This window comes from Falco peregrinus, chromosome 7 (assembly GCF_023634155.1).
Source record: "Falco peregrinus isolate bFalPer1 chromosome 7, bFalPer1.pri, whole genome shotgun sequence".
Taxonomy (NCBI): Eukaryota; Metazoa; Chordata; class Aves; order Falconiformes; family Falconidae; genus Falco; species Falco peregrinus.
The window spans coordinates 35,553,556-35,579,992 of NC_073727.1; the positions used below are offsets into that span (position 1 = coordinate 35,553,556).

Here is a 26,437-nt window from a genome sequence, read left to right on the forward strand (position 1 = left end):
GAGAATCAAGTTTTTTTGTCTAAAATAGGGAGTAGCTTCATGATCTCAGCCCTTCCAAAATCAGAACTAAGCAAAGATGCTGTCAGAGACAGATCTTGAAGAATCTGTGAAAAGAAGCATCTCCTAGCTCCTACACAGTCTAATTTAGCAGGAGCTGGAAGCTTCTTATCACAAGCCTTAAAAGAGTGAGCTGAAAAGAAAGATACTGTGTGTGACACCAGATCTACGAAGTTGTGGGCTAGCTTCTGCTATGTTCTGAGTTTAGCAGAAGTTGTGGGCTCTTCTGCCACAGCCGTAAGAATTAAATTTACGTCTGTGCTGGACAACTGCTGCTCTATCTGCGTGAGCTCAGTAAGCGATGGGCACCCCTACTTGACCTGGCAGCTGATAAACTATCAGTTCTCCCTTTTTTTATTGCATGAACTCCTGTTGAGTCTAGACCCACACTCCAATGTCTTTTGCTCAACTCATGCACTATATAAACCTAACTAGTACTGCTAAGTATCAGAACCAGCAAATGAGACTTTTTAAATAATGAAAATCAGAAATAAACCCAAGCCAGTACTTTAGACCCTGATCTGGATCTGAGTTTTCCGATACTTGGGAGACATATTGATCATGCAAACTCCCTGAAACCAACAGCAATGGCAAGGAAACTAAAGGTTTCAGCTCGCTACTGGGGTTCTGTTTTGTGGGACAGAGGAGGGCTTTTTTATCTTTTTTATTGTTTGGTGTGAGACAAGTGCCATAGTGGGAAAAATGAGGTAATGGGCAACAGATTAATGAGCCTAACAGAGTTCAGCACTTCATTGTGAAACAGCAGAAACCAATGCTGAAGAGTCACTATCGTAAGATACCACTTCATATCAGAGATTACATGGTTGCCCTTAGACCAAAAATTACCTAGCCATAAAAGTCTTCTGAATCTTAACAGCAATGAAAATATTAAAGCAAAATTGTGTTAGATATTCATTCAGTTGGAGGAACATGTTGTGGCTTAGATATGCAATTCCTTTATTGTACATTATCTTCTCTTTGTAAGATGCAGTAAGTGGTTAGATACCCATAAACTTATAGTGTCTTTTATTATTTGAGGAAGTATTTAAAAATAAAAAAAATATTTGGCATGCATACTTTGGAGAAGCTTCTCACAAGAGGTAAGTCAAAATCCTTACAGGACTTATTGTGCATGGGAAAGTGTGGTGAAAATGGAAAATGCAGTAATCTGCATTAATTGCTTGCTGGACTGTTGTAATATTGACTGCATGATTTGCCTCTTACATGCTTGCACTGCTGTAATGACCTGAATTTAGTGCTGCATTCATTAGTATTAGACACACATTTATACTGACAGTTTTATAGATAGACACAGAAGTATTTAGTCTTGCAAAATATAATCATACTCTTGTAATATTTCCCATAGCTACAGTACATTTCAGACTGCATATTGGAATAGCTTAGTCTTGTCTTACCTACTCAGCTGTGGTCCTCACTTGATGTAGTTCCTCTTTTCAACCTGATTATCATGCAAGAGGTGTTAATTTATCCTGAATTCACTTATCAATAGTTTACTCATTGAGAATACTAGATGTCTTCATAAGCTGTTCATTTTTTTTCTTGTTGGTGTGAAACAATTTTGTCTTTAATACACAGCAGATTTTTAGTGTTTTAGTACCAAACACTGACAATTTTGAGGGTGAATAGATTTAGGTTGTTTCATAAGTGAAATAATGTATCAGAAAAAAGAAAACAACAAACAGCAACCCTTTTCAGGTCCATGATCACTTACAAGCATCCTGCAAAATTATTACCGGGTCTACTTATCTTCTTGACCAGCTATGTAATAGGTGTTTGTTATATAAAACATTCAACTGGCTGTAAAACTTGTTTTTCCTGTAATTCTCTCAGACTTCTAAAAGCAAGCACACTATGACAAGAGCTTAGATAGTAATAAGCGCTTTTTTTTTTATTTCACATAGAAATATAAATCAGAATGTATCATGCCCACAGTTAACAACTGCAGAGAAGTTCGTGTAGTTCAGCTTATGTAACAAAATACTGTGAAATGGGAGGACGAAGTCTGCAAATGGAAGCAATGAAAATGCAAAAGGAAGTCTTAAAATAACAGTATCTAGCTTTCTGCACCCACTTCTTACTGCATTAATCCAGCATCTATCTTGTCTCCTTTTCAATCATCGCACGAGTTTCGTGGTGTATTAAGCTACTATTCATTATTCTTCTTTTCTCTGTATTTGACTCAACTCCTTGCCCTACTGAAGAGCCAACCTACAGAATAACATCAGTATTCAGATAACTGAAAACTTTAAAGAACAGAAAAAAATAATCTATATGAAGAATAGGTTTCAAGGAAAAAAAAATGTAATTTTCTGTTGAAAATAACTTCTCTTTTTCTACGGAAACATACATGTTGTTTAGTGGTTTTTTTAAGCCATTGAGCTGCCTGGGAGTGTTGCTGAAATAAATAATTACATACTTGTAAAACTTAAGGCACAGTCCTCTATGTCTGTTAACATTACCAGTGAATTCATTGTTTCACAGTTTGCTCCATTTCCTGAGATGTTGTTCAGGTTTGCCAGTTCTGTGTAGCATCTTTATGCAGGGAAACAGTAAGACACTCCCACAACTCTGTTCTAAAGGATGAAGTATTTTCCTGTCTGCAGCATAAATTATACAAGACTGTAAGATTATGAGAATTTCTTGTGATAGTTTATAGAAAGCGGGGGGGGGAGTGCAAACTTCTTTCAGTATTATCCAGCACACACCAGTATTTTCCATGCTAAAGCATATTTGCAAGAGAGGAAGCACACATAAAAAACAAACTGGTTAGTGAAAGGAGGTAGGGAAAAGCATTACTAACAGAAAACTATCAGTATTTTTACCTGGACTCTTTCAACTGTCTGCATTACAAGTTTAGAATGTTTGGTCATGCTGTTATATGACTATAAAGTATATAAATTGTGAGACTTCTGTAGCCTTTTTTTATATTCAAAGCCACAACCATACTATACTTAAAGTGCTCCTTAGATTTTCCAAATTAGTTGTCCACTTTTTTCAACCTTAACAAATTAGTTGTCCACTTTTTTCAACCTTAACCCAAATTACTTGTCTAATTTAGGATTTTATATTGGCTAATCCATAATGGACAATGTTAATTATTTCCTCTTTTTGTGAGGTAAGCCTACCTATTTTGCTGCTCTTTTTTATAGGAAAATGTCCCACTACCAAGTCCTAAGCAATAAGGTCTTTCCTGTTCTCTAGTTGTTATTTCCATTTTTTTCTCACACTAAGCTTTTGGGGTAAATTATCTGAAATTAGTGTTACTCTCACAGAATTGTATGTGTGCCATAAAATTTCTAACTCATATGTCTTAAATATTTAGCAATATTTAATATTTAAATAAGCTTTGCTCTTCTTCCTCTCAGCTTGTGATGATGAATGCACAGGACTCCTTCTCAGTGATCTGGATCGGCTAAACCAGATGATCCTGAGTGTTAACCTTAGTGGTCCATTGCCTGCTCCATATAAAACGTTGCATGGTTTTGAGAACATGACACAGGAATTAAAGGTACGTTCATAGTATTCACATTCGTAAATAACAGGGCTTCAGTACAACTGTACTTCAATCTGTTCAAACATACAGCCATGAGCAGGTTCAGGGAAGAAGAAAAAAATCAAGATTTAATTACTTGTAACTTGTTTTGATTAATAAGTAGTTATCACAGCTATTTATTTTTACTTATTTTAATAAATAAGTCTTACAGCAGTAGTTTGTGTACCTATGTGCAAGGAATTATACTGCAGCACAGGAAAAGTGATGTCGCATCCAAATAGAATGGTGTTCATGCTGGTGGTCCGTAAAGCAGTTACGTATGTTATATACTGTGTGTTTCATACCATACTTATAGGTTCTCCACTAAACTATGTAAAGATGTCAAGATTCCCGAGGAAACTATGTTGGATGGATGTGTCACAAAAGTCAGTGACAAAAGGGAGTTGCATAGTGTAATGAAAAGGAAATTTTTGATGCTGCTTTTCTACAATATTTGGAAGCACTGAGATCCATTAAATACAGAATTTCACTCTCCCTCCTCTGTTCCCCAACAGCATTTGCTTTCACCTCAGCGAGCACCAGAGAGATTTCTTCAGCTAGCACGAGAAAATCTGGATACCCTGGTGACAGAAATGGATGAACTACTGGCAAGAGTAAGTCTGTGATCACGTTGGGGTCTATGGGTTTGGTTAAAGCTGCAAAATTACAGAAATCTTCTGAATATGAACTTGAAGTATAAGATGCTTCTCAGTCTCAGTGTTTGAAATGGTAGCTAGTCCTCGAACAACCTCTTTTTGTGGGCCAATATATTGAGATACATTTTCTGCAAAACTTTATAATAATGTAAGAAAACTTTATAATGCTCATACAGAGCTCCCAAGAATGAACTTTTTTGGAAAAGCTGACACTTAAAAGAAAGATAGTTATTGATACAGCATTTTTGGGTTTTCCCATGACTTCAGCTGCAGGTTATGTTACAAACCTAATGGCACAAACCCATGGGATTACCATAGTTTCTCGCATATCTGGAGTTTTTCTTTGAATAGCTGAGGCTTTTGGAAACTGAACCGCCTGGTTCCTTCCTTTTCTTCCAAACAGTAGTACTGTCTCTGGTAAGTCTATCTGCTTTCTGCATCAGCAACATCATCATATTCCCTTTCATATCTCCTGAGCCTGACTGTCTCACAATAGTTCTCAGTCTGTTCCTGTTCTAAGATTGCTTGTTGCAATACAAGTAACCTGGCTTCGCTTAGAGTTACTTAGTGCTCAGCCATCTCAAGCGAATTACAGGAAAAGTTTTGCTGTTTTGCGGTTTCATTTTCCATTTTGGGTTATCTGTTGTATTGGCTTGTTTCTCCAGGAGCTGTAAGGCAAATGGTAGCCTAGCCTGATTCACTTATTTTAAAGAAATTGTACAGCAAGGAAACGGAATTCCTGGTTTAGCAAATAACAAGGTCTCATTAAGAGTCAATGAATGGCAAAATTGAAATGGGGACAATATTTAAAGGGAGAATTCAAATATATGCACAAGGTGTGTGAGTTTAGTTAAATGTATGTGTTCTATATTTCATTTATGAGGGTAGCGTGTCTTCTGGATTTCAATTGATGTGCTGTTTACTCTTCTTATTAAGGAAGTTTTATTTCGATATAGACCTTATTTTGGTCAGGAAAAGACTAAGAAAATAATATAAATTGTGCCACCTAGTGGAGAACAAAATAGTGAAATGCACGAGCCACAATAAAAACAGCTGTCCAAAATGTATTATGAAGGATTACCAAAAATCATGTTAGTGAGGAGTTCTTCCCTGTGTTGAAGTAGCCAAATAAGAAATACATGAATTACTGTATTGGTGAATATACAGGTGAGAGAATTTACCTTATCCCCATACAGTTTTAGCATAGTGTCTTAAAATTGTTCATAGTTTACAGAACTAAAGTTCTCAGAAAAACTGGTTTGTTTGTGTGGATTATATTCAATTTTGAAAAAAACTATGTAATTATAGGTAATGGGTAAGAAAGCATCTGCAGTGTGTTTGCATATGTATGTCTATACAGACACACACGCATATGCACAGGCATCTATACATACTCTCACTGTAAGTCTAAAGAAAGCTTGTTTTTTCCCTTTTATTTGATCTTTTATTTTTCTGCCAGAAATAACTATTATGGTACTTTTAAGTCTAAGTGGGCTTTTAACTTGTGACAGCCCTACAGGCAGAGAAGATTATATTTCTTGTATTAAGATTTCTCAGTCTTCTCTTAAGACATTTTTTTTCCTTTGCACAGTTGCTTTTTTTAGTATCTTTTCCAATTGCCACCCCCACCTCCCCACCCAAAAAAAATTAAAATTAATCCCCCCCATGGACATGACCTAAAATAACGTTGCAAATTCTGACCTCCTGTAGATTAATCTTAGAAGGAAAAATATTGAAGGTGTGGTCTTAGGGAGTTAGTGTGCTGGTCGGATTATCACTGCTTCCCTGTCTGCAGTTTTCTATTGTTGCAATGAGTAAATAGCCTGATGTTTTCCAGTTATCCTTATAGAGAGTTAACTTGTTGCAGTTGGGTTTTTATATTTGGGGACTATCAACTGGTGGCAGGTCCTACCCTTTTGTTTCTGTGTTTGTAAATACAAGCAATGTCCAAGAAAGAAGGCTGAATCCTGATGCAGCATGCTCAAGTCTCATTTCCGAATAAAGACATAGCCAATAACTACATAATGGCCAGCCCTTGGAGCACATGGTACAACCATAGATAGCAAAGATTTTCCCTGTGTCTGATTTGAAGGCTCACTAAATTTTCAAAGTGAAACCAGTAGTGATGAAGAAAAAGGTTGATGAGGGTTAGTAAGGAGTCTATTTCCGTGAAAAAATGTCAATTTATCCATTTTAAGGTAAAGTGTAGAAGATAATAGTGTTTAGTCGCTATAAAACCTTTGGGGGTTTTGTTTCCTTGTGGTCTCTTTTCAATCCATCATCTCTTACATCAGTGCAGTACTCTTCCCCCCCACCCCCACCCCCCATCATATTCTTTCCTTCATTCACTCTGCCATACAGATCTTCACATCTTTCTTGCACTAATTACGTTCTTACATGGTTGCATGCTCATTCCCACATCTACCACCAGAGGCAGACCTCAGACTTTTCACTTGCTTTCAGCTCACTACTTTTAGTCAAAACCCCCTCTTCCCTTCTAATTAGGTACAGAGTCTTCAAGAAAGACAGGGATCAGAATTAGTCCTCTTGATTGAAATGCCTCTTTTAATTTTGTAAACTTTTTCATTTCTCCCATACCACTGAACTTCTCAAGCTCAGAAATTTCTGGAAGCAGTAGCAAAGGCAACTTAGTTTCCAATAGTTGGAAGCATTTGATGGGAGAGCCAAGAACTTCCATCTGTACAGTGATGTTTCTGTTTACTCCTCCTTTGTGGTCTACAACTCACTAGCTGGAGAAATTCCTGTAGGGCTCCCCTCCAGATGCCATTCAGAGGAATTTCTTACGGCTTGGTAAGACCTCAGACTAAACACACAAACAACCAAAATGAAAATATGTGTGTAATTGCTAATACTTGTTAATAGTCTAAGTTGCTAAGTGGCTAATGGTCTTCAGATTGGGGCAAAGCCTTCCATGGAACCTTCATCACTAAGTACAAGCTGCGAACCCCACCAAAGCAAGTTTATTGATCTTGGATACTTTACTGTATTTCCATGGTAGAGATCTCCTTTATGCCAAAAAGTCTTATTTGTGTCAGGACTTCTTGAAGATTCATTCCAAACCCTTGCTCTAGGTCCAGTCCGCCTGACCCTTATTGGTACCCCAGAGGTTTTTGTGCCTGTTTACACTGTTAGTAGATGCTGAAGACTGACCTTATAGAAATGGTGACCTGTAGTAAACTAAATATATAGAAAATGAGTAGAACTTTATTAACAAATGGAAACATTTAATTAGCCATGGAATGGCTAGGTAAAAGTGTGAAGGATGTTTGCCATTTAATTTAATTTATGGACTAAAAGCTAGACGAGACAATGAAGCAGAAGATTATTTTTCAGCACAGCAAATTGTGGCAAAATACAGAAAGCATACAGTGGAGCTGAATGAGATTTAAGTACTAAAGAGAACTGTCACTGAGAGGAAATGAAAACTGTTTGATGACAGATTAATGTGCACAAAAATACAGTACATGCCATTCAGTCATAAATATTGAGAGGTTAAAGTAGCCAACTGGAATTAACATAAATGTGGAAAAAGTAATCAAAACTAAGAAAAGTATATGTAAGTTATAAAACACCATTTGTAGTAAAGGACTTAGAAATATTCTAGAATATAATAAAAGTGAATGTGAAAATTGCAAGCAAATAAAATCCAAAGAATAAAAGGCTGATTGTGGAGGATTTGACAATAAATAATAAGGTAGTTCTCAATTACATGAAGAATGAAATGACATCAGAAATGCCAAGCTGGGTTAGAGCAGTGGTCCATCAAGATCATTCTGTATTTTTGCCTTTTTCCTATCCAAATTGCCTCTTACAGCTTACTTTGACAATATTTTAGTTCTGTAGCTATGCAGGTAAAGGGGTTTTGTAAATCCAAGAGGAAGTAACCAATACCATGATTAAAGCTGTGTAAATGTGAAAAGTTATGTTCTTCTACTGATATAGGGATGAAATAAACTAACTCCCCCCAGTCAGCATGGGTTCTTAATTCTTCCTGTATAATTCTATTTATCTGAATGATTTTCATATAAATTACTTTCAGAATAACTACTCTACAGTAGACCAAAACTGCAAGTGATATGATAATTCCAGGGATTTCATTTCAGAAACCCAGCTGTCCTGAGGTATCTTGAGGGCTTCCATCTGGAAGCTAATCAGGCAAAAATAAATGTGTTGAAAGTGATACTATTTCTCTTTGACTATTATTCAAAAGGGTTGGGGCTTGTAACCAAGAAAACAGTTTGTACAGCTCAAGTCAGGGAAAACCTAAGTTCTTTTTGAATTATTGACCTTCTAGCCATTTCCCAGAGACCAGAAAGTGCAGAATGCCCTGCTTCAAGACATACATGGATGTGCAATCCCCAAATAAAAAAACTGGGTGGTTTTTTTTGGTTTTGGGGTTTTTCTGCTTTACAGTACAATTTTACAAGCTTTATTGCTTGAAATTGTCAGCTTCCTTGTAATAAAATTGGGTCCATTTTGTGAATAAGGACCTTGAGAGCTAAGTAGAATGTGTTAAGATGTTTCCTTTCCTCAGCATGTTTTTGAGATCTGCAGAAGATACCTGTCTTCATCCTACTGCTGCTGTAATTCAACACAATTATAAAGCATTTAGTTACACAAAGCTAAAATTTTACTGAGCATCCCAATACGTTGCAAACAAACAACTTCAAGCATTAGAGCTGAAAAAAACAACTTTTCTTTTTCTCTTTCTTGGTTTAATTAATGTATTGATTTAAAATTATTCTTGCTTGACATGATCTCTTTGAGAATGCCTCCAGGGAGGAGGGAAAGAGGTCATGATATCTGCTGCACTTTGTCAATCGAAAATTGCACAATTCTGACACTATGGAAAGTATTCCCTGATGAATCTTAACCTTAAAAGGTTCCAAACAACATTTCTTTAAGCAAATTTAGTGAATGATTTCATGCTGTTTCTCTTTGTGTGCTGTTGCACACAACTAGGGTTTCTCAGAACCTAAAATAAAGCCTTCCAATTTCCACTTAAAGGGAAGGGTAATAAAATTTAATTGTGTACTTGAACAGAGCATGTCATTTCCCGTTCATCTGATCAATAATTCATTGATTGCCTGTTGCCTGAGGAAAGTTTTATACATAAATTCAGCCAGTAGGAGTATTCCACAGTGCACCCTTGTCCTGTTCATTAATTATACTTTTCCTGAATTTGGATCACTAGGCTACCAAGGTGACAGCAGATGGTGAGCAAACCAGGCAGGATGCTGAGAGGACTAATGACAGAGCGAAATCTCTTGGACAGTTCGTCAAAGGCATTCTCCAAGCTGCTGAAGGTATTGGAAAAATACGCTGATTGTTTCTCAAGAAAACTGAAGGATGGTGGGGGAGAAGGTCTGAGAGACAGCGAGGAAGAGTTTATTCACTGAGAAATGTCATATGCTTTAAATGTTGAGTGAAGAAACTATAGTCAGCTATCTTCAGACTTTTTTCAAGCAACAGATGCAGTTTATATAAACAGTGTATTTGTAGTTATGAACAAAGACTAGCAGAACATTGAGTATGTTCCTTCAGGATTTTTGCAGTTATTTGAAGAAAAGTTATTATGATGAAGTAGTTAAGAGGGCTTAGCTTTTATTTATTTTCAAACCAGTTGAAAACATGTATTGGGGAAAAAGCTTGATGTAATTTCAGCATTTGGTACCTTAACACTTCATCTTAATTCCACAAAACTACTTCAAAAATACATTACTGCTTGCTGTTAATGAACATCTGCTACTTGGAATTTCCAAGTGACTCCTAACCCTACCTAAGCAGTAGCATAAAGCCAACTCTCTTTCTTCCACAAGCTGATTCCCTGCATTTACAATGCAGTAAAGATTTATGAGCAGAAGTATTGTAGATGGCTTTGAGAAGCAAGACCTATATACTGTATGAGGGTATTAAATAAAATAATGACTGAAAAATATGAAAATTATTGGCAACCACAGACAGACTTTCTACTTGAAAAATACTTATTTGTTCTTTCTTTCTGAAAGCTCCCCCTACAGTACTATTTTCAGTAGTTATGCTTCTGAAGTCCCATCTCATTGAAAGGGAAATCTTCCACTTTTGTCCAGGTGCTATAAAGTACATTTTATATTGCTTTCAACATGTAACATCCCCATACGTGCCCTGTAGCCGAATTGAGCAGCGGTTTAGGATAGCTTTAGGATATGCAACTTTGACATGAAGTAAATGTGGGAAAAGCAACAATAAAAGGTAAGCAAGTTTTCAAGATAATTTTTAAACAAAAGACCGGGTTCCTCAGTTCACGATGAATTTGGGATGACAAAGACTAAACTAATTATTTATTCCTCAAAGTTTATGCCCAGTGTTTGTAACCCAAGCAAAAGTTTCCTTGATCAGGTTTAGCAATAGAAAGTACAGAGTTTGAAGACATTGAAGAGGTGAAATAAATTTATGTGATATCTTAGAAGTAGACAAAGACTTTAAAATCAATGTGTTTGCCTAGAGGCCAAGTTAACTTTTCAAGAGTAGATGAAATATAGGAGCACAGGACCAAAAGATACCTCCTGGGTTGCTGCATCCACTCCCCTGCTATCATAAACTTTCTAACCCTCATCTTCAAAGCAGTTTCCACAAGTACACAAAATCTGATTAGAAGGCAGTTTCAGAACTCATCATAACTACAAACTTTCTCATTTCTAGCTAAAAAAAATATTCAAGTTTAGTTTATCATCATGTTTTCTTTTGCCAACTTCGTCCTTTACTTCAAATAGATTTTCTTCCTTTCCCTAGTGCTCCTTGTCCTTCCCCTACCCCCAACTTATGTTTGTAGAGAAGAATAATATTCCCCCTTTGCCCTTTTTTCCTAGACTAAAACACCTTAAAGCACATTCTCCCAAATCTCTGGCTCACCTTTGTATAATTCCCCTTCCTCTGTTCAAAATTAAGTTCATCTTTCCTGAGCACAGGCAGCAAGCATTGAAATGAGGTTGCTTCACTGTCTTGCACTTCAGTAACATTAAAATCTGCCTATGTCAGCTCTCCTAATACATTCTGGGATAGCATTTCCTTTTTTTCACAGCTGGGTGCCAATGGAGATTCATAATATAGCTGTGTCCTTCTCATTCATACCTTATATCTAACTGGCAAAGCCATAGTTTACAGCTGAAATCTCTCTTGTTTAGTTTACAACCTTGTGTTTTCTACTGATCCTGTCAGATTACTTCAGTTTTGAAGGTCATCCAGTTCTTTCTGCATAGCGTTCCAATTTTACTCAACTAAAACTGTCTTACAGCTTTTCCTCATAAACATATTTTATCAGTAGACTTTCTTTTCTTTTTCCCCAAAATCATTAATGAAAATATTCAATTGGATTTGATAGTAATCAGTATAGTCAGATATGTGCTACCTTTAGGGGGAAAAAAAATAAAAATAAACCAACAATCATTTATTCCACATCCTTTTTTTCACTTACTTTTAAAGCAATTTCTCAGGCCATAGTGGAATTCCCATTTCTTCAAAACGGGCACTACATTGGCTTGTTCTCAGTCAAACGGTCTTCTTCCTGGATTTGTCAGGTCATGCACCAGATCTTTCAGGTTTCTAGAATGACAGTTCTCTGGCCATTCCAGCTTGAGTTTCTCAAAATGTTCTTCCTCTGGTTGTGGTAATTTCTATACCCTTACTTCTGATTGCCATCCTCAAGTACCTTCCTGTTCAGGATCACTATCTTCCAAAACTGAGGATAAACTTTCATCTTATGTTGGAGCCATTCATAGAATATTTTAAAATTTGACAACATTTTAACTGCATATTGGCCCCATACCTTCTCTGACTGCTCTTTTTGACCTATGAGACATTACTAGATTGTTCCTTAAAAACTTTATGTTCACTTGCGTTATTCTGATTGAGATGGCCAACCAGTTTGGAGGTATTCTTTATGCCCATTCCTTGTCCCCCATCCCTAGATTACAGATTTCTGAAAGTTGTAGTACTTTGGTTCTCTAGGAATGCAGGACTGTATCTGTGGTCCTGAGCTCACTAGTACTTGTTGCCTGTAGGCAACAAGTTTAGGATGAATGCCATGGAAGGACCTATTTCTTTCCACTGACTGAAGGCAATGCTTGAGAATGGCAGTGCTCAGAAGTACATGATTGTAGATCAGATAGTTGCCTCCCTAAATGTCAGGGAATCAAGGAATTCTCAAAACTATAAAAACTCCTTATTACAAGTGAGAAGTTTGGAGTGATTTGTTATAATGACCATGCTCTGACGATTGACCCATTTCTACTGAACTGATTGCTGACACTTTCTTAACTTCCAAGTACCTGTAGCTAGTTTTCTCTCTTAACTACAGAATATTCCCAGCTTTGCACCTCCTTGTGTTTGTCTATGTCAGTGCATCCAAATCTTTTACCACTACTGGACTCTGAAAGTTTGCAGTATACTAAGACTAGAAATCAAAGATTGTTATGAGAAGAGGAGGATGGAGGAGAAAGATAAAGCTAGGTATGAATTTTCCTGACCCTAATAAAAGCTGAGATAACATATCCATTTTCCCTTTTAAGGTAAATATTCAGGGAGGTTAAATTACTATTTATTTATTCTTAGATTATTTTTTTAATTAAAAAGAATATATGCCTATTCCTGGCCTGAGGTAGCTTAGTAATGATACATAACATGACGCACAGAAGTGATCCATGATCCATTTAAGAGAAACATAGTCTTTTTCTAGTCCTCACTACCCCACACGTAACCACTCTTGATTAAAAATGCAAATCTCAGTTCTTACCACCAAATCAAGAAATAATTAGATTAGAATTTTCTTCGTAATTTGTTCTAAACCTACAGAATGTGTAGATGAAATATTTATTTATTTGAAGTTTGGAAGACAGATTCTAATTTCTTCAAAGATTTAATTTAAAATATTAGGAAGTAGCCGTGTAACCAGAAACTCTACTGTTTTGGAGAAATCAGTTACTTGGGAGCCCTGTGCCTATAGAAAGGCAGCAGTACTTCTTAAAATTGAAGATAGAACTGATTGTTGGAAATTACCTAGTTGCTTCTGAACGTGAATATTTTAGTATCTTGTGGTGTGCTATGGCAGAAAGATGTTAGCCAGTCCTTGAATATGATATCAGTGTACAGCTTTAGCAGTTAGGAATAATTCAACTGCTCCAAACACATAACACATTTATAGTGTACCATCATATGTTCCAGCCTCCATTCCCTTCCTTTCCATTTCTGGATATCTGCTTCTAAACACGAGTGGGTTTAGACATCTGTGGGTGTCTTTTACTCCTCTTCTCTCTCCTTCTTTTTCCAAAACTTCCCCATAATTAATTCTTCCTAGCACTGTTAAGTATGAATACTAAAAATGACATATTTTGAAGTTCTCTAAAAGTAATTTAGATCTAATTTTCATTGCTTGTACAGCCTGCTCCTTAATTCTGTAAGCAATATAACAGATTATCTTCTGCTGTTTCAGCAGTGCAAATTCTTTCTTTCAAGGGGAGGAGGGGAGCAATATATTTCTTATACTGGATATAAAGACTTTTTCACTTTAATTATTGTGCTTAAAAGTGAGCTGTAATAAAAGGTTTGATAAAACATAGAACATTTTCTCATTTGTTACTGATCATTGGATTAACCATCCTTTATATTTCACAGCAGGAATAACCAGTGCAAGTTGCGTTCTACTTGCTGATAGAGTTAATAGGCAGATGCTTAAAGCCTCTCTGTTTTTATTTACTAACTCCCTATGTAACTCGTTTTTTGCCTCCCTGCAGCTGCAAATGAAGATGCTATAAAACTGAATGAGACACTCAGAACCCAAGACAAGGCCTTGGAGGAGAGTCTTCCAGAACTGCAGCGCGAGGCTGACAGAATGATCTCAGAATTGAGAAGCAGAGAGCTGAATATGCAGGAAAGAATAGCTCAGGATGAGTTAAAGTGAGTAGAGACCTCTGTCTTCAACCTCCTAGTGATAACATCTGGCTCTTGTAAATACGATTGTCATCTTTTCCAACCAAGTTTTCAAGCTGGGGCTTACAGAAATATGAAGGAAAGCAAAGTCTAATACTTCATATCTATTAATGTAGCATTTGCATTTCTGGAAATGCTTACATATGTGGAAAGCAATCCCTAGGAAATTACTTCTCAGCTCCACAGGTACCAGCAATGTTTCTAATAGAATTCTAAGCAATTTTTTTCAGTTTTCAGCTTCTGCTTCAGACCTATGAATGGCTTTTGCACTAAAAAGCCTGTATAGAAACTTGGAGGGGAGTGGGGGTCTGGGAAATTAATTGGTCTACTAATAAAAATATTATCTGTCTGCAAAGTTTGTCCAGTAGCATAGACATTCAAAAGGATGTATTTTCCCATACACAGAATAGTGTAGATAAGAATATTCCAGCTCTGTGCCACAGTTCAGAAGCCTAAGGTTTGGTTATTTAGCTATTTGTAAAAGTAAAAACTATATATGTACATATAATTATATTGACAGCTTTTTATAAAGCATTTTGCAAAATGCTTAAAACTTACCTGATCCAGAAAAATACTTGGCTTGAAGTTCAAATTTTGGTAGTCTGTTACTTCTGTATCAGTCAGACCAGGCATATTTCTAAAGCTAGGCTTTGCTTAGCATGTCACCAGAGCAAACAGCTAGCAGGTAATCCAGCTGAGCTGCTGCGTGGACCATTGAAGTTGTGATGGCTCAGAAAACTATCTGGGATGGAGGTATTCAGGCCTGAAAATGTCAGTTATCAGGTACATGCATACTGTAAGGAGACATAAATAGAATACAAGATTAGCTAAGAATTCCAAGCAGTATAGAATCAGATTTGCACTGCCTATCTTACATTTTGTAATCTGGATCACTTTCGGAAAATCCTATGATTACAGTATTTCTTCCCATAATTCTGATGGTTCTGCTTTCTTTTCTTTTGATAAAGGATGTATTGCAAACTTATTTTTCAGTAGTGTTTTATTGCTTTTTCTTCTGGTTCCACTGAGCCTCTTCTGTCCGTTCTCCACTCACACATAGAAATAAATGAGGAAAAAGTAGGGATGAGAAAAATGTAGCTAAACCTTTGAAAGTGCTACCTGCAATTTTAGGGCAGACTAGGGGGAGGCCTTTCCAACAAGGTGTTCTTAGTCCACAAATGCTACAGCCAACATGAAATTGTCAGACTAGCCCAATAGCTAGAGTAGGTAAAGGAGTAGGGCTTTTTTGAGGGAAAGAACTTCTTTCCTTCTTACCAGTGTTCCTGAAATGTGCAAAGTAAGTATTTTCATTTCCTGATAAAGGAATATGTTTTATGCTAAGAAATACATGAATATACGTACTGATTTCAATCAAAGTTGTATGGTTTATCTTAGGGATAGGATAACTTCTTCATAGGCAGTCATTGAGACCCAGGAAATTTGGCAGTGAACTCAACAGAATGAGAATTAGTATTGTGGGTTACAGGGTGGGGAGGAAAGGTCCCTAGATAGTATTTTCTGAAACTCTTTTATAAAGTACTGCCTCTTAAAGAAAAATGCCTTAAAACTGCTTAAGTAATATAGTAAGATAGTGGATAGGATACATTCTACAAGGAAAAAAGATGAAGAAAAATGAATCTTTCTTAAAACTCTGTGTGCATGCATGTGTGTGGATCACTATGCTCACGTGTATTGTTATTCATATAGGAATATTTACTTTTTAATAGCTCTGCAAGTCTTGTGATCACTTGAAAGTAGTTAATCATGTTTACTCTTTGGTGAAATGTCTTTTGGCAATGACTGTATTCTGCTTTCAAAATTCCATCCAAGAACAGAATGACAAGGATGGGTGGATTCCTCTTACCTCCCCTATATTTTCTGAAGTCTCAAAAGTTAAATGAAGACAAATTAAGTAAAGTCTTCTTGCTTTCATAGACAGCAAAACTTCTCTAACATGTGCAGCTTTTTCCCTCATTTATTTTCCTTCAGACTTTTCAAATCCAGTCTGTAATCTGATTGCCTTCGTGTACTGAAGTGGCGCGTTAGTCAATAATTCCTCTCTAAAAAGAGCATGTTAAAAATACACCAGTTTCTGTCCTAAACCAACCTGATTTTCATACTTACGAAAAATATCTGTCAATATTTTGTAACATTCCTAGACATTTTCTTGGACGCCACTGAGTTGCTATCAAGGGATGCTGAGCCAGAAATCTATCTTTGTATTTAATATGCTGAATAGCTTTATTTTTGTGTGATGGCTTTTCAGCCACTGTGGACTTTATCATCCAATTTCCTGTAAGAATGCTCTGCATAGCTCAGCCACGCAGCATTTGAAGATACGCCTCCTGTGTTTTGATATTGCTTCCTGATATTTTCATTTTTGTGTTTGGAAAGACATTGGACAGTTGGAACACCTTATCCATGCTACTCATGATGTTATAGTCCTCCTTTTGTCTCTAGATAGGACAATTCTAACATATGTAGACTCTTATATGTATACAGTTTTGGGTTTTTTTTTAAATCATTTTGTAATCAATTTCAAACCCTTCTTTTGTTGCCTTGTACTTATTTTGAGGATTCAAACCGTACAGCATTCCAGGTGTTACGCCAGATCTGTGATTGTTTCTTCTAACACTTCAAACATTTTGTATAGTTTTGTTCTTTTTCTAGGAAGTTATCCAGTGGAAGTAGCACATGTTAAATGTACAAGATAGTATTTCAAGAAATGTACAGTCTAGTCAGAGAAATTCTGGCAGGTAAAGCAAGGGATTACATGGAGCAGATTTATTGCCTTGTACCTCCTTAGAAAGAGCAGAGTGGGAAAATGCACAACAGGTCAATATGGAAGTGTTATCTTTAGAGAACCAATGGGGAATTTTGAGGCAAGCTACTGGACAGGTAGGTGTTTTGGACTGTACTATGAGACAAGGACATTAAAAGCAAATCCTGTGTCTTGTACTATTCCTCTAGTATTGCAGAGTCATAAGGGTGTCAAAATTTGCTAGAAGTGTAAGACAGTAGCTGCTTATACGAAGAACAATGGAGGAGGTAAGGGAGAAATTCTGAATTCCTTTCTATTCTTCTTCTGTGACAGGTTGTCAATACTGGGATTTAATTTTTGATTAAATATTTTGTCCTCAGAAGTTGCAAATTCACAACACCATATTTTTTTTCCATCAAAACCAAAGGCAGGGCAGAGGGGTAAAAGTCCATCTCAGAAAATCCCAAAGCTAAGGTCAAGGGCACAATTTGGCTTTCCTTGGCTCCAGTTCAGATCCCTCATACAAATTATGCCCAGTGGCAGCTCTCTTTTCCACCTCTCAGGTATTTTATTTTTTTGTGTGCATTTATTTATGTGTTTATTTTTAGAAGGTTTCTAATGGAACTGAGTATAGACTGGCCAAACTGCAGTGTTTTTCAGAAAATACAGTTCTTTTTTCCACACAACTTCTTCAAACACTTTGCCATAATGAGACAGGAAGAAAAACTCCATCTGTTCTAGGTAAACGTGTGATATATTTCTTCTGTAGGTATTATCTATCCTACAGACTCCTGTTTACTTAGGATTTTTCTTTACCTTTAAATCATTGTTTTGGAAATGCCTCTTTTTTTTTTTTTTTTTTTTTTTTTTTTTTTTGTCTTTCCCCCTTCCCCTGTCTTTGTCATATCATTGCATTAACACTGTTGTTACATGTTACATGACACTGATTCAATGGCAGGCAAATGACAGGGCATAAAGACTCCAGTACTCCATCCTTTAAAACTGGGTGCAGTGCCTCTCTGATGATCAACATTGCATCCTGTGCCAAAAGCAGGCACCTGTGAACTATCTATTTCTGTGTTGCCAAAGTCCTATAAAAATATCCTAGAATTTGTTTTAGATAAGCAAAATTCTTTGGCTACTGGAAGTCATAAATCCAAGGATTCTCGGGGTTGTTTATTGCACAGGAAAGTATTTGTGATTTTTGACTGTTTGGAGCAGCCTGTCTGCCCCAAGGCATCTTGAAATCAGGTGTATCTACATACCCTCCTCAGTGCAAGGTAGGAAACCACTTTGTCACATGTCACATGACCGTGAATGAGGGAAATCTTTTTGTCAAGTTGAAGTGTTTCAGAAAACATTGCTTTACTAGTCAGATCTCAAGAATGGCAACTTACAAAAAAAAAAAAAGAGAAACATTTTTCAGTGGCGAATATTTGAATATTTTCTACGTCATAAATAGGACCTTAGCGGCATTTGAAAACCTCTTAAATAAAGGGCTTAAGAAAACTGTTGTTTCACTGTCTTAAGCATGTGTTCTCTTGAAAGTTACTTTGAGATTTAATTTAGAAGTCTATTTCATTTGCATGTTATTAAGAATATTCAGATTATCCACTGTAGGGAATATGAGCTGAGTGCCTTCATGGATGGCCATATATTGCAGGAATGCAGAAGATCTTTTGGACAAGGTGAAGAAATTATTTGGTGAGCCCAGTGAGAAAAACGAGGACCTCAAAAATAAGGTCCAGGACGAGCTAGTAAACTACCACACCAAAGTTGATGATGCTCGAGATCTGCTAAGAGAAGCTACAAGTAAAATTAGGGAGGCTGAACATTTATCTGCAGTCAACCAAAAAAATATGACCATGGTAGAGGTGAGTGCTGACAAGTTGTATCCTTGATTACTTGGAGTCCGATCAAAGTTTGAAACTTTGCATGATTAAATCTTGACACAAAAATATAACTAAAACAAGAATATTATTAAAATACAACTATATCTGGTGTAATTAAAAGAAAACATGTTCCTCAGAATGAGGGAATGCGTTGGCTTTTAAAAGTAGAATTACTCCACAGCTTTATCAAAATAACATCATCTGCTTTTAAACACTGAGTGGAGGGTGCATTGGATTATTATTCTGGAGGAAATTGAATTCATCCCAGTATAAATAGTCATGTAAAATTCAAATCCTGTGCTCAAGACTTAAATAGGAGTTCAGTTATAATCTTTGCTGTCATATATTTGCTCCTAGAAAACTTACACTTTCATCTCGCTCTCCTGCCCCTGGGAAGAAGACTGAAGGGGGTATGTGGATATTACAGAGTAATAAATCAAGCTATCCTCTGTACTTAGTAGCTGTTATAAATGATCTCCCTCATAACAGAGGGGTCTGCTTGTGATTTAATTTAAATAGCAGAGACTTAAAGAGCACATTGTACTGTACATTAACAAGCATTTAACCAAGACGTAAAGAGCAGAGCCAACCTAATGAAGATAAATGTTTCAACTTTGTTTGTACCTTGGTGAGCTTTTACCTCATGTACAATGATGAGGTTAGAGTTCCAAGACCCGAGATCTCAACAGAGACTTATGGGCTTGATTGAATTAAGGAAATACATTGCTGTAAAGAAGTTAGATGATCTCTGTTCTGGGCATTTTCTTCCCAAATATGGATGGATAAAGGTTAGAGAAATTACCTGCTATCTCAGTTCTTAAAATATGCTTGCATCACAGTATCAGAGTGCCTGAAAGGCACCCTTTCCAGCAGTCCTGCCCACCTGATTGTTTTGAGGAGTTCTTTTGCTTTATTTTGTCCAAGAAGCCATCACAGTGCTCTTAATGCTAGAAAGCCACGGTCTCCTATCAAAGTAATCTGTGACACTCAATGGATCTTGCATGGGAAACTGCTAGTTCCTTACTCAGAAGTCCATCCTTACTATACAACATGCAGTATTTTTACTAGTTGGAAAATCAAGAATCCTAAGATTGCTTCTAACCATCATCTTTTATTTTACATTCAGTAGTTAGCGAAACACCAGTGGATGTAAATAGGAAAGCAGCAGAGTATTTTGTTAAATTTTGCTTACGTAGCCAGAGAAGGTAGTTGTCAAAATGAGGAGCTTGCACATCTGGGTAAAGAATAGGATTTCTGACTTCTTCCTGATTCATTCTGCAATAGTACTACAGTCAGTTACCTCTGCTACAGAGCCACAAAACACCTACTGTGTGGGAAAGGGGTACAAAACTTGTGACAGGAGGACAAAGAAAAGATAACTTACATTACATATACTTTATTGTCACCACTATCTTTGCTCTGAAAGTTCAGAGAATTCCACAAGTGGCATTGTGGTATGGTGAAAAAATGCAGTCTTGTATTGGGATGCTGGTATTTGAACATGAGTTCCAGTAAACAACTCATTTTTCTTTGTGTGAACACATCCTATAGAAAAAGAAGCAAGCTGTAGAAGGTGGCAGACAAGATGTTGAAAAAAGTTTGCAGGAAGGAAACGAAGTCCTTAATGAAGTCAACAAACTTGCAAATGAAATCACCTTAGCGATAGAGGTGAGTGCTATATTATACTTATCTGAGAATTAGTACAACGAAGCATCATTATGGAAGCAAAATAGATAATTAAAGTAACACCTTATTTTTCTTTTTATTTATCAATGTTGGAATATTTGAATTGGAAGAAATAATTTTTCTGTTGCTAATCTGGTATATAAAATTATTAACTTTGAGATTTAAGTGATTCATTGGATTGCAAAAAGATCATAAGCTCATAATTTTTCATGGACTCTGCCTTCTTTTATAAATATGGTATTCTGATAGTACTACTGACTCTTATCTTTTCAATTGCAGATGCAACAGACCCATTCACAATCTCACTGCAATTCTGTGATCTAGACGTAGATTTATCTGCACAAAAACTGTGTGTGCACATCAGAAGGAAGCTTCAGAAATAATTTGTTGCCTGTGGCAACAATTTTAAGTCTAGACAGACCAGGGAGAAGAGAGGATTGTACTCTCATTTTACATAATGCGTTTGAAAATTCTGCCTTAAAAGTTTTATCAACAGAGTTTAAGATCAATGCCTTAGCTCCACACACACAAAACAAACAAACAAACAAAAAAACAACCAAAAAAAAACCCCGACACCTTGAAATATCATTGGTTCATTCTGGAAATATTTTAAGCTTGCATTGAAAATTTTTATAATGAATGGAAATATAGCTTTTGGAGAAAATGGGAAAGGAAACACTTTGAGACAGCTTACTGGAACAGGAATAGCAGGCCTTCAAAAAGTATAGTTCTTAGTAAGATACTTGAATAAGCAAAAATACATTGGAGTCACTGAAAGGGTCCTGAAACATGAAACTTCCATCACTGGTTAGTTATTACTGTGAAGCACGATGACAATTTATGTATGCATCCACATTTAAGAAAGAAATCCAAATTAGACTTTATATGCTTTTAAACTGTGCAGTTCCTTAATTGTAAAATGAAAACTACAAAGCTTAAGAGAGGCAAGTAGCTCTTGAGATACTGTTTTGTCTCCCCTCTGCTCTGCAGTCCAGCCATTCGTTTATTCTTTCCATATTAGTTCCCTGAAGTCTTAATGCATAGGTAAGTTATGAGGTAATACTTCACAAGGAGAAAAAAATATATATAAAGGGCTACAGAGTGCCTTCATTCAGCTGCTTGATTGCCTTTCTTTTGTCATTTTCAGTATGTAGAAGGTGTTGCAGATAAGATACAGCCAATGTCTGATCAGCTGAAGGACAAAATAGATGACTTATCACAAGAAATTCGTGACAGGATGCTTCCAGAAAAAGTGTTGCAAGCTGAGAACCATGCAGCACAGCTGAATGAGTCATCTGCAATACTGGATGGGTAAGGGAGCCATTCATTGCTAATGATAAAATTATGAAGCAGGTTTGTGAAATGGCTTGACAGAAATTGAAGGGCATTCCTCTTAGGCTTCAGCATCTGTCACTGGGAGTATACAAATAACCAGTGTTCTGTGTGAGTATACAGTTGGTCAGTTTATGTGTGTACCACTTGTAAACTGTTTCATACATCTTGTGATGCTTATAGGCTGCGTTAACTACAATCTGCCCTCGGATGTGCTCATAGCACAATTTAACTTACTATATCCTTACTGCTATGTTGATGTGAAAAACAATTAACTTGCTCTTACAGAGCCTACTATGTGTTTTCAAAAACATTTGTTAAAAACAAGCAGTATTTTTATTTTTAAGATGACCATTTTGGTAGGAGACCCTTATCGTGGTGCTAATTTGTTTAGTGTCAGAAATCCCTCATAGTGAGGGACAGTGATCCCTCTAGTGGTTTCAAAACACTTTCACAAAATGAGTAGGTGTCAGGGGCCAAAATGCTTAAACCTAAGTACAGAAACCAGTTTCTGTTTACCACTGTCACATTCCTAAATATAAGCGAGAATTGTGGTGCTCTTGGCTTATATGACCACAGCCTTTTCAGAAGAATGATACTTTATAACTCATCATTAATATAGTTTCCTGCAAAGAATAAAAGGTAAGGGGTATTTTTTGTTTTGTTTTGGGTTTGGTGGGGGAAGGTGTCTTTTGTTTTGTTGTGTTTTTTTGCATTTAAGAAAGCAAGCCATAAACAGCAAGTATAATTTGCAACAGGAATACTCAGAAATAGAACATGGATATTCTGCCTCTTTGACCTGTCCCCAGCATAGCTTCTCAAAAACACTGCATGAATAAAAAAAGAGATATTTTTTTTTACCATCAGCGATATGCTCGTTGCTTGCATCTTTTAGATCTGCCTGAAGATTTTAATATCCCAAAGACTTATGAGCAGATGCCTAACGCATTTTCTTCTTGCCAGCATCTGTAATTTTGAAGAAAAGTCACAGAATTATCTCTGATAGCGCCTGATACTTGCAAAATTACTGGCTTCATATGCAGTGTAGTCAAACTACTCTAGATACTCAGTCTAATTTATGGTTTGAGGAGTAAATCAAATGATGGTAGCAGTGGTTTCCTGAGTAAAAAGGATTTGAAAGGCACTGTTTCTAGAAAAACATGGCTTTTGTAAACGGTACGTGTACTGTCTGATTAGGCCATATCAGTCTGTGGTACACCTCCGGGCCCAAAGTAGACGACTAGCGTCACATCCAACCACAATAATGAATTTGGACATAAATATCCAAATACATGGAAGGTTGGCATGGAGGAACTAAGAAGTAGAGAAAACACAGAGATAAAAGAATACTTTGCTTGTTTAACAAAATGTTGGCAAAACATAATTTGAGATAGAGGTTTTTAACTATGCTAAATAGACTTTTATGGGTGCATGCATGTCCTTCTGTCTTAATGCAGGTTGACAGCTTGGCCTTAAGATGCTTAGGGTAGTGTTTAAAGTAACATTTGCTGCAGGGTAACAGTACAATGTATATGTCTGTCTGATCCAGACATCAACTTCAGTTTGTCAAGATTTATTTTATAGATAAATAGATTTATTTATCTATAAAAAAGATTTATAAAATAAAGGTACAAAAATGCAGAATCAAGGCCATTAAAAATTATATCTAAAAGCAAATTTTTCAAAATTAAAATTTCTAATGTTGTCAGACAGATACATCATTTCCAAGGACAAAGAAATACCAAGGTGCTATGTAATCCTGCATCAGGATAAAGCTGTTTATTTTGTGCACTGACATTAAACAGTCATACTTTACAGGAATATGCAGTCTCTATCTGTCTTAGGAATTCCAAAAAGTATCTATCTCCACAACCAGCACTTGGGTGTTTTTCAGTTAATACTGAATTTGCTGAAAAATACTATTCCATCTTCCAGGAGAAACTGAATGACAGGCCTTTCTCTCCAATCACCCTCTAAGGCATCAAATGGTATATTGATTGATGGTGAGGATATTCTCTTGAGAGTTAGAACATTAAACAGTTCATTAATTTAACCTAGAAAAAATTGTTATTTTTTCCTTTATATGAGGAGGTATTAGTACAGGCTTCTCCCTTACGGCTAATCACCTGCTCATGAGTAAATGTCATTGGTATTTGGCAAATTCAGTTCTGTTCCATTCTAACCAGAAGGGATTTGAATTATATTTCTGAGGAGTACTTGAGCTACTAGCTAGATAGCTGTTCTTGGCTGTGCATTTCTCTAACAGAGCATCACAAAAACCTACTATAGCCTAGTGAGCTCCATCTGTAGTTGAGGAAGGAGATAGGCTTTTCTAGGAGTGATGCAGAGGCAGCTCGGTATTCTGTTTCTGCAGTAGCCTAAAGGGAAAATTTCTCCCTCTATTAACTACACGTGGAGTCCACAGAGTATACCTTCCGTCCCCTTTGTCTTTCCTGTTGCATTTTGTAGGAAACATTAAATACTCGTTGAAGCAAAGATTGGAGCCCAGCTGTCCCTGTTCCCCAGATAATAGATTAATTACCAGGTTAGAGAATGAATTTTTCTTTCTTCCACACATGCTGTCTCAATAACTGAGTATTCTGTACAAGCTGGAACAGGTCCAGCAGAAGTAATCCTTGCCTCCCTTATATTGCCATACCCCTTGATGATAAGCATTTCCCAGAGAGGCAAAATTCAGAGTTCAAATCCATTCTTGTCCAGTTTAAGTGGGGATTTTAGCCCATTTATCCTTTATTTGGTAAAAGCATCGTACGCTTCAGGCATAATGTATACTGAGATAGATGTCTTCAAGTTAATTCTGTAGGTGCAGTACTTCTTTGTAGAAAATATTTGGAAGTTTCATAGATAGAGAGTGCAAGAAAAGTGATTTCTCCAGTCTTCTGGCTAGAAATTCCCCTGGAAGGTGGTTAGCTGAGCTCCAGTTCCTGTACGAGGAAATATTACTTGTTTATAATTAGCTTTTAATCTAATTATAGTTATTAGAATGGAGGATTCCATTCAGTGTGAAGCATTATTGTTTGGTTTTCATTTTGGTCAGCAGAATTAACATTTAGGATTTGGTTTAGACAGTGAGAACTCCTATGAACCTGACATTTCTAGGTTTGGGAGCCAGACCAAGAAATTAGTTATTCAGAGAGTCTACTTTAAAACATGCCTGTGATGATCTCCCATGTTCACACAGTGCAAAATTCATTATGTTGCCTGGCTCAACACATAACCTATGAACCCACATTATGAATATTTGTTATGTAGCATATACATAACACATACAGTGTTAAGCACTGCCTGCCTTATCTCAGTGTCTAATCTATTTTTATCTCACAGAACCTCCTTATTTAGTGAACATTGGGGTTTATGTCTTTCTGCATAGATAAAATGTGAATTCTATTGAACACATAATACCAAAACTCCTGAAATCTGAAGTGTAGCATTGTGCTCTGAAGAAATGCCCTAGAAATAGCCTTAGAAATACAGGCTGTTGGGTTTGAAAAAGTAGGATACTATGTTCTGTTGAGCTCTGATAGCAGGTTTCATGGTGTGTTTACTTTTCTCATCCCAACAGAATCCTTGCTGAAGCCAAAAACATCTCTTTCAATGCCACACTTGCTTTCAATGCTTACACTAACATCAAGGATTACATAGATGAAGCTGAAAAAGTTGCCAAAGAAGCCAAGGCTCTTGCAAATGAAGCTATGCAAGCGGTAAGAAAAATAAGTAAATTGGGCAGAAGCTTAGATTTTCTGTGGAACTGTGCTACACCTTATCTTAGATCCATGTTTTGCCATCTTACGAGTTTATTTAGACACCCTTGCCACCATAGATTCTTTTTTTGGGATTAGGAACCTATGCCCCTGTGAGAGCTACTTGTACCTTCAGACTACATCCCTATTTGTTTCTAACTCTTGTTACTTATTTTACATTCCTTTTTTGTTTGCTATTCTTCCTTCCTCTGTCTTCTGCTTTTCGGTCTCTGTCTATGGCTCAAGCCAACAGCTTTGGGTAAGGAGTGTAGGTCATTTGATACTCAGTAAAGTTAGTTTATATTTAGTGAATGTTTTGCACATATCTGAAGAACTCCATACCTTAATTAACTCTTCACCCTTTAGTTACATGAAAACATTCAAAGGAATTTCTCTGCACATAGGATGAGCTGTGTGCACCTGGCAGAATTCTAGAAATGGGGAATTGTAGGAGGGGAGAGGAAGATTTTATTCATAGAAACCATACAGCTTCTGTTGTATGTATATAGAAACCACGCAGAACTCTGCTGTTTTTTGCAGAGAAATCATATTCTCACTAGGAGGTACTGCATGCAAATTTTCGAAGAAAAAGAGAGAACTTTCAAAAAATAGGATTGTAAGATAAAGCAAGCACTCCAGCCTGAGACATAATCAGAAACTCAGCTCTTTACTGTATATACTGTGAGCAGAAGACATTCTGAGCATAGCCAGAATTATTTTTTATGTCAAATATCAAAGGGGCTGATGGCTGATAT

General features: G+C 36.6%; 1 protein-coding gene across 1 annotated transcript in view; it reads left to right on the top strand.

Annotated features, from left to right (window-relative positions):
* LAMA2 (laminin subunit alpha 2) overlaps nucleotides 1–26,437 on the top strand; it is a 377,166-nt gene that overhangs the window by 279,284 nt on the left and 71,445 nt on the right. Inside the window, 8 exon segments of the mRNA XM_055811018.1 lie at nucleotides 3,444–3,586; nucleotides 4,126–4,224; nucleotides 9,482–9,593; nucleotides 14,055–14,217; nucleotides 18,675–18,885; nucleotides 20,455–20,571; nucleotides 21,737–21,900; nucleotides 25,505–25,643. Coding sequence (XP_055666993.1) covers nucleotides 3,444–3,586; nucleotides 4,126–4,224; nucleotides 9,482–9,593; nucleotides 14,055–14,217; nucleotides 18,675–18,885; nucleotides 20,455–20,571; nucleotides 21,737–21,900; nucleotides 25,505–25,643 — 1,148 coding nt within the window.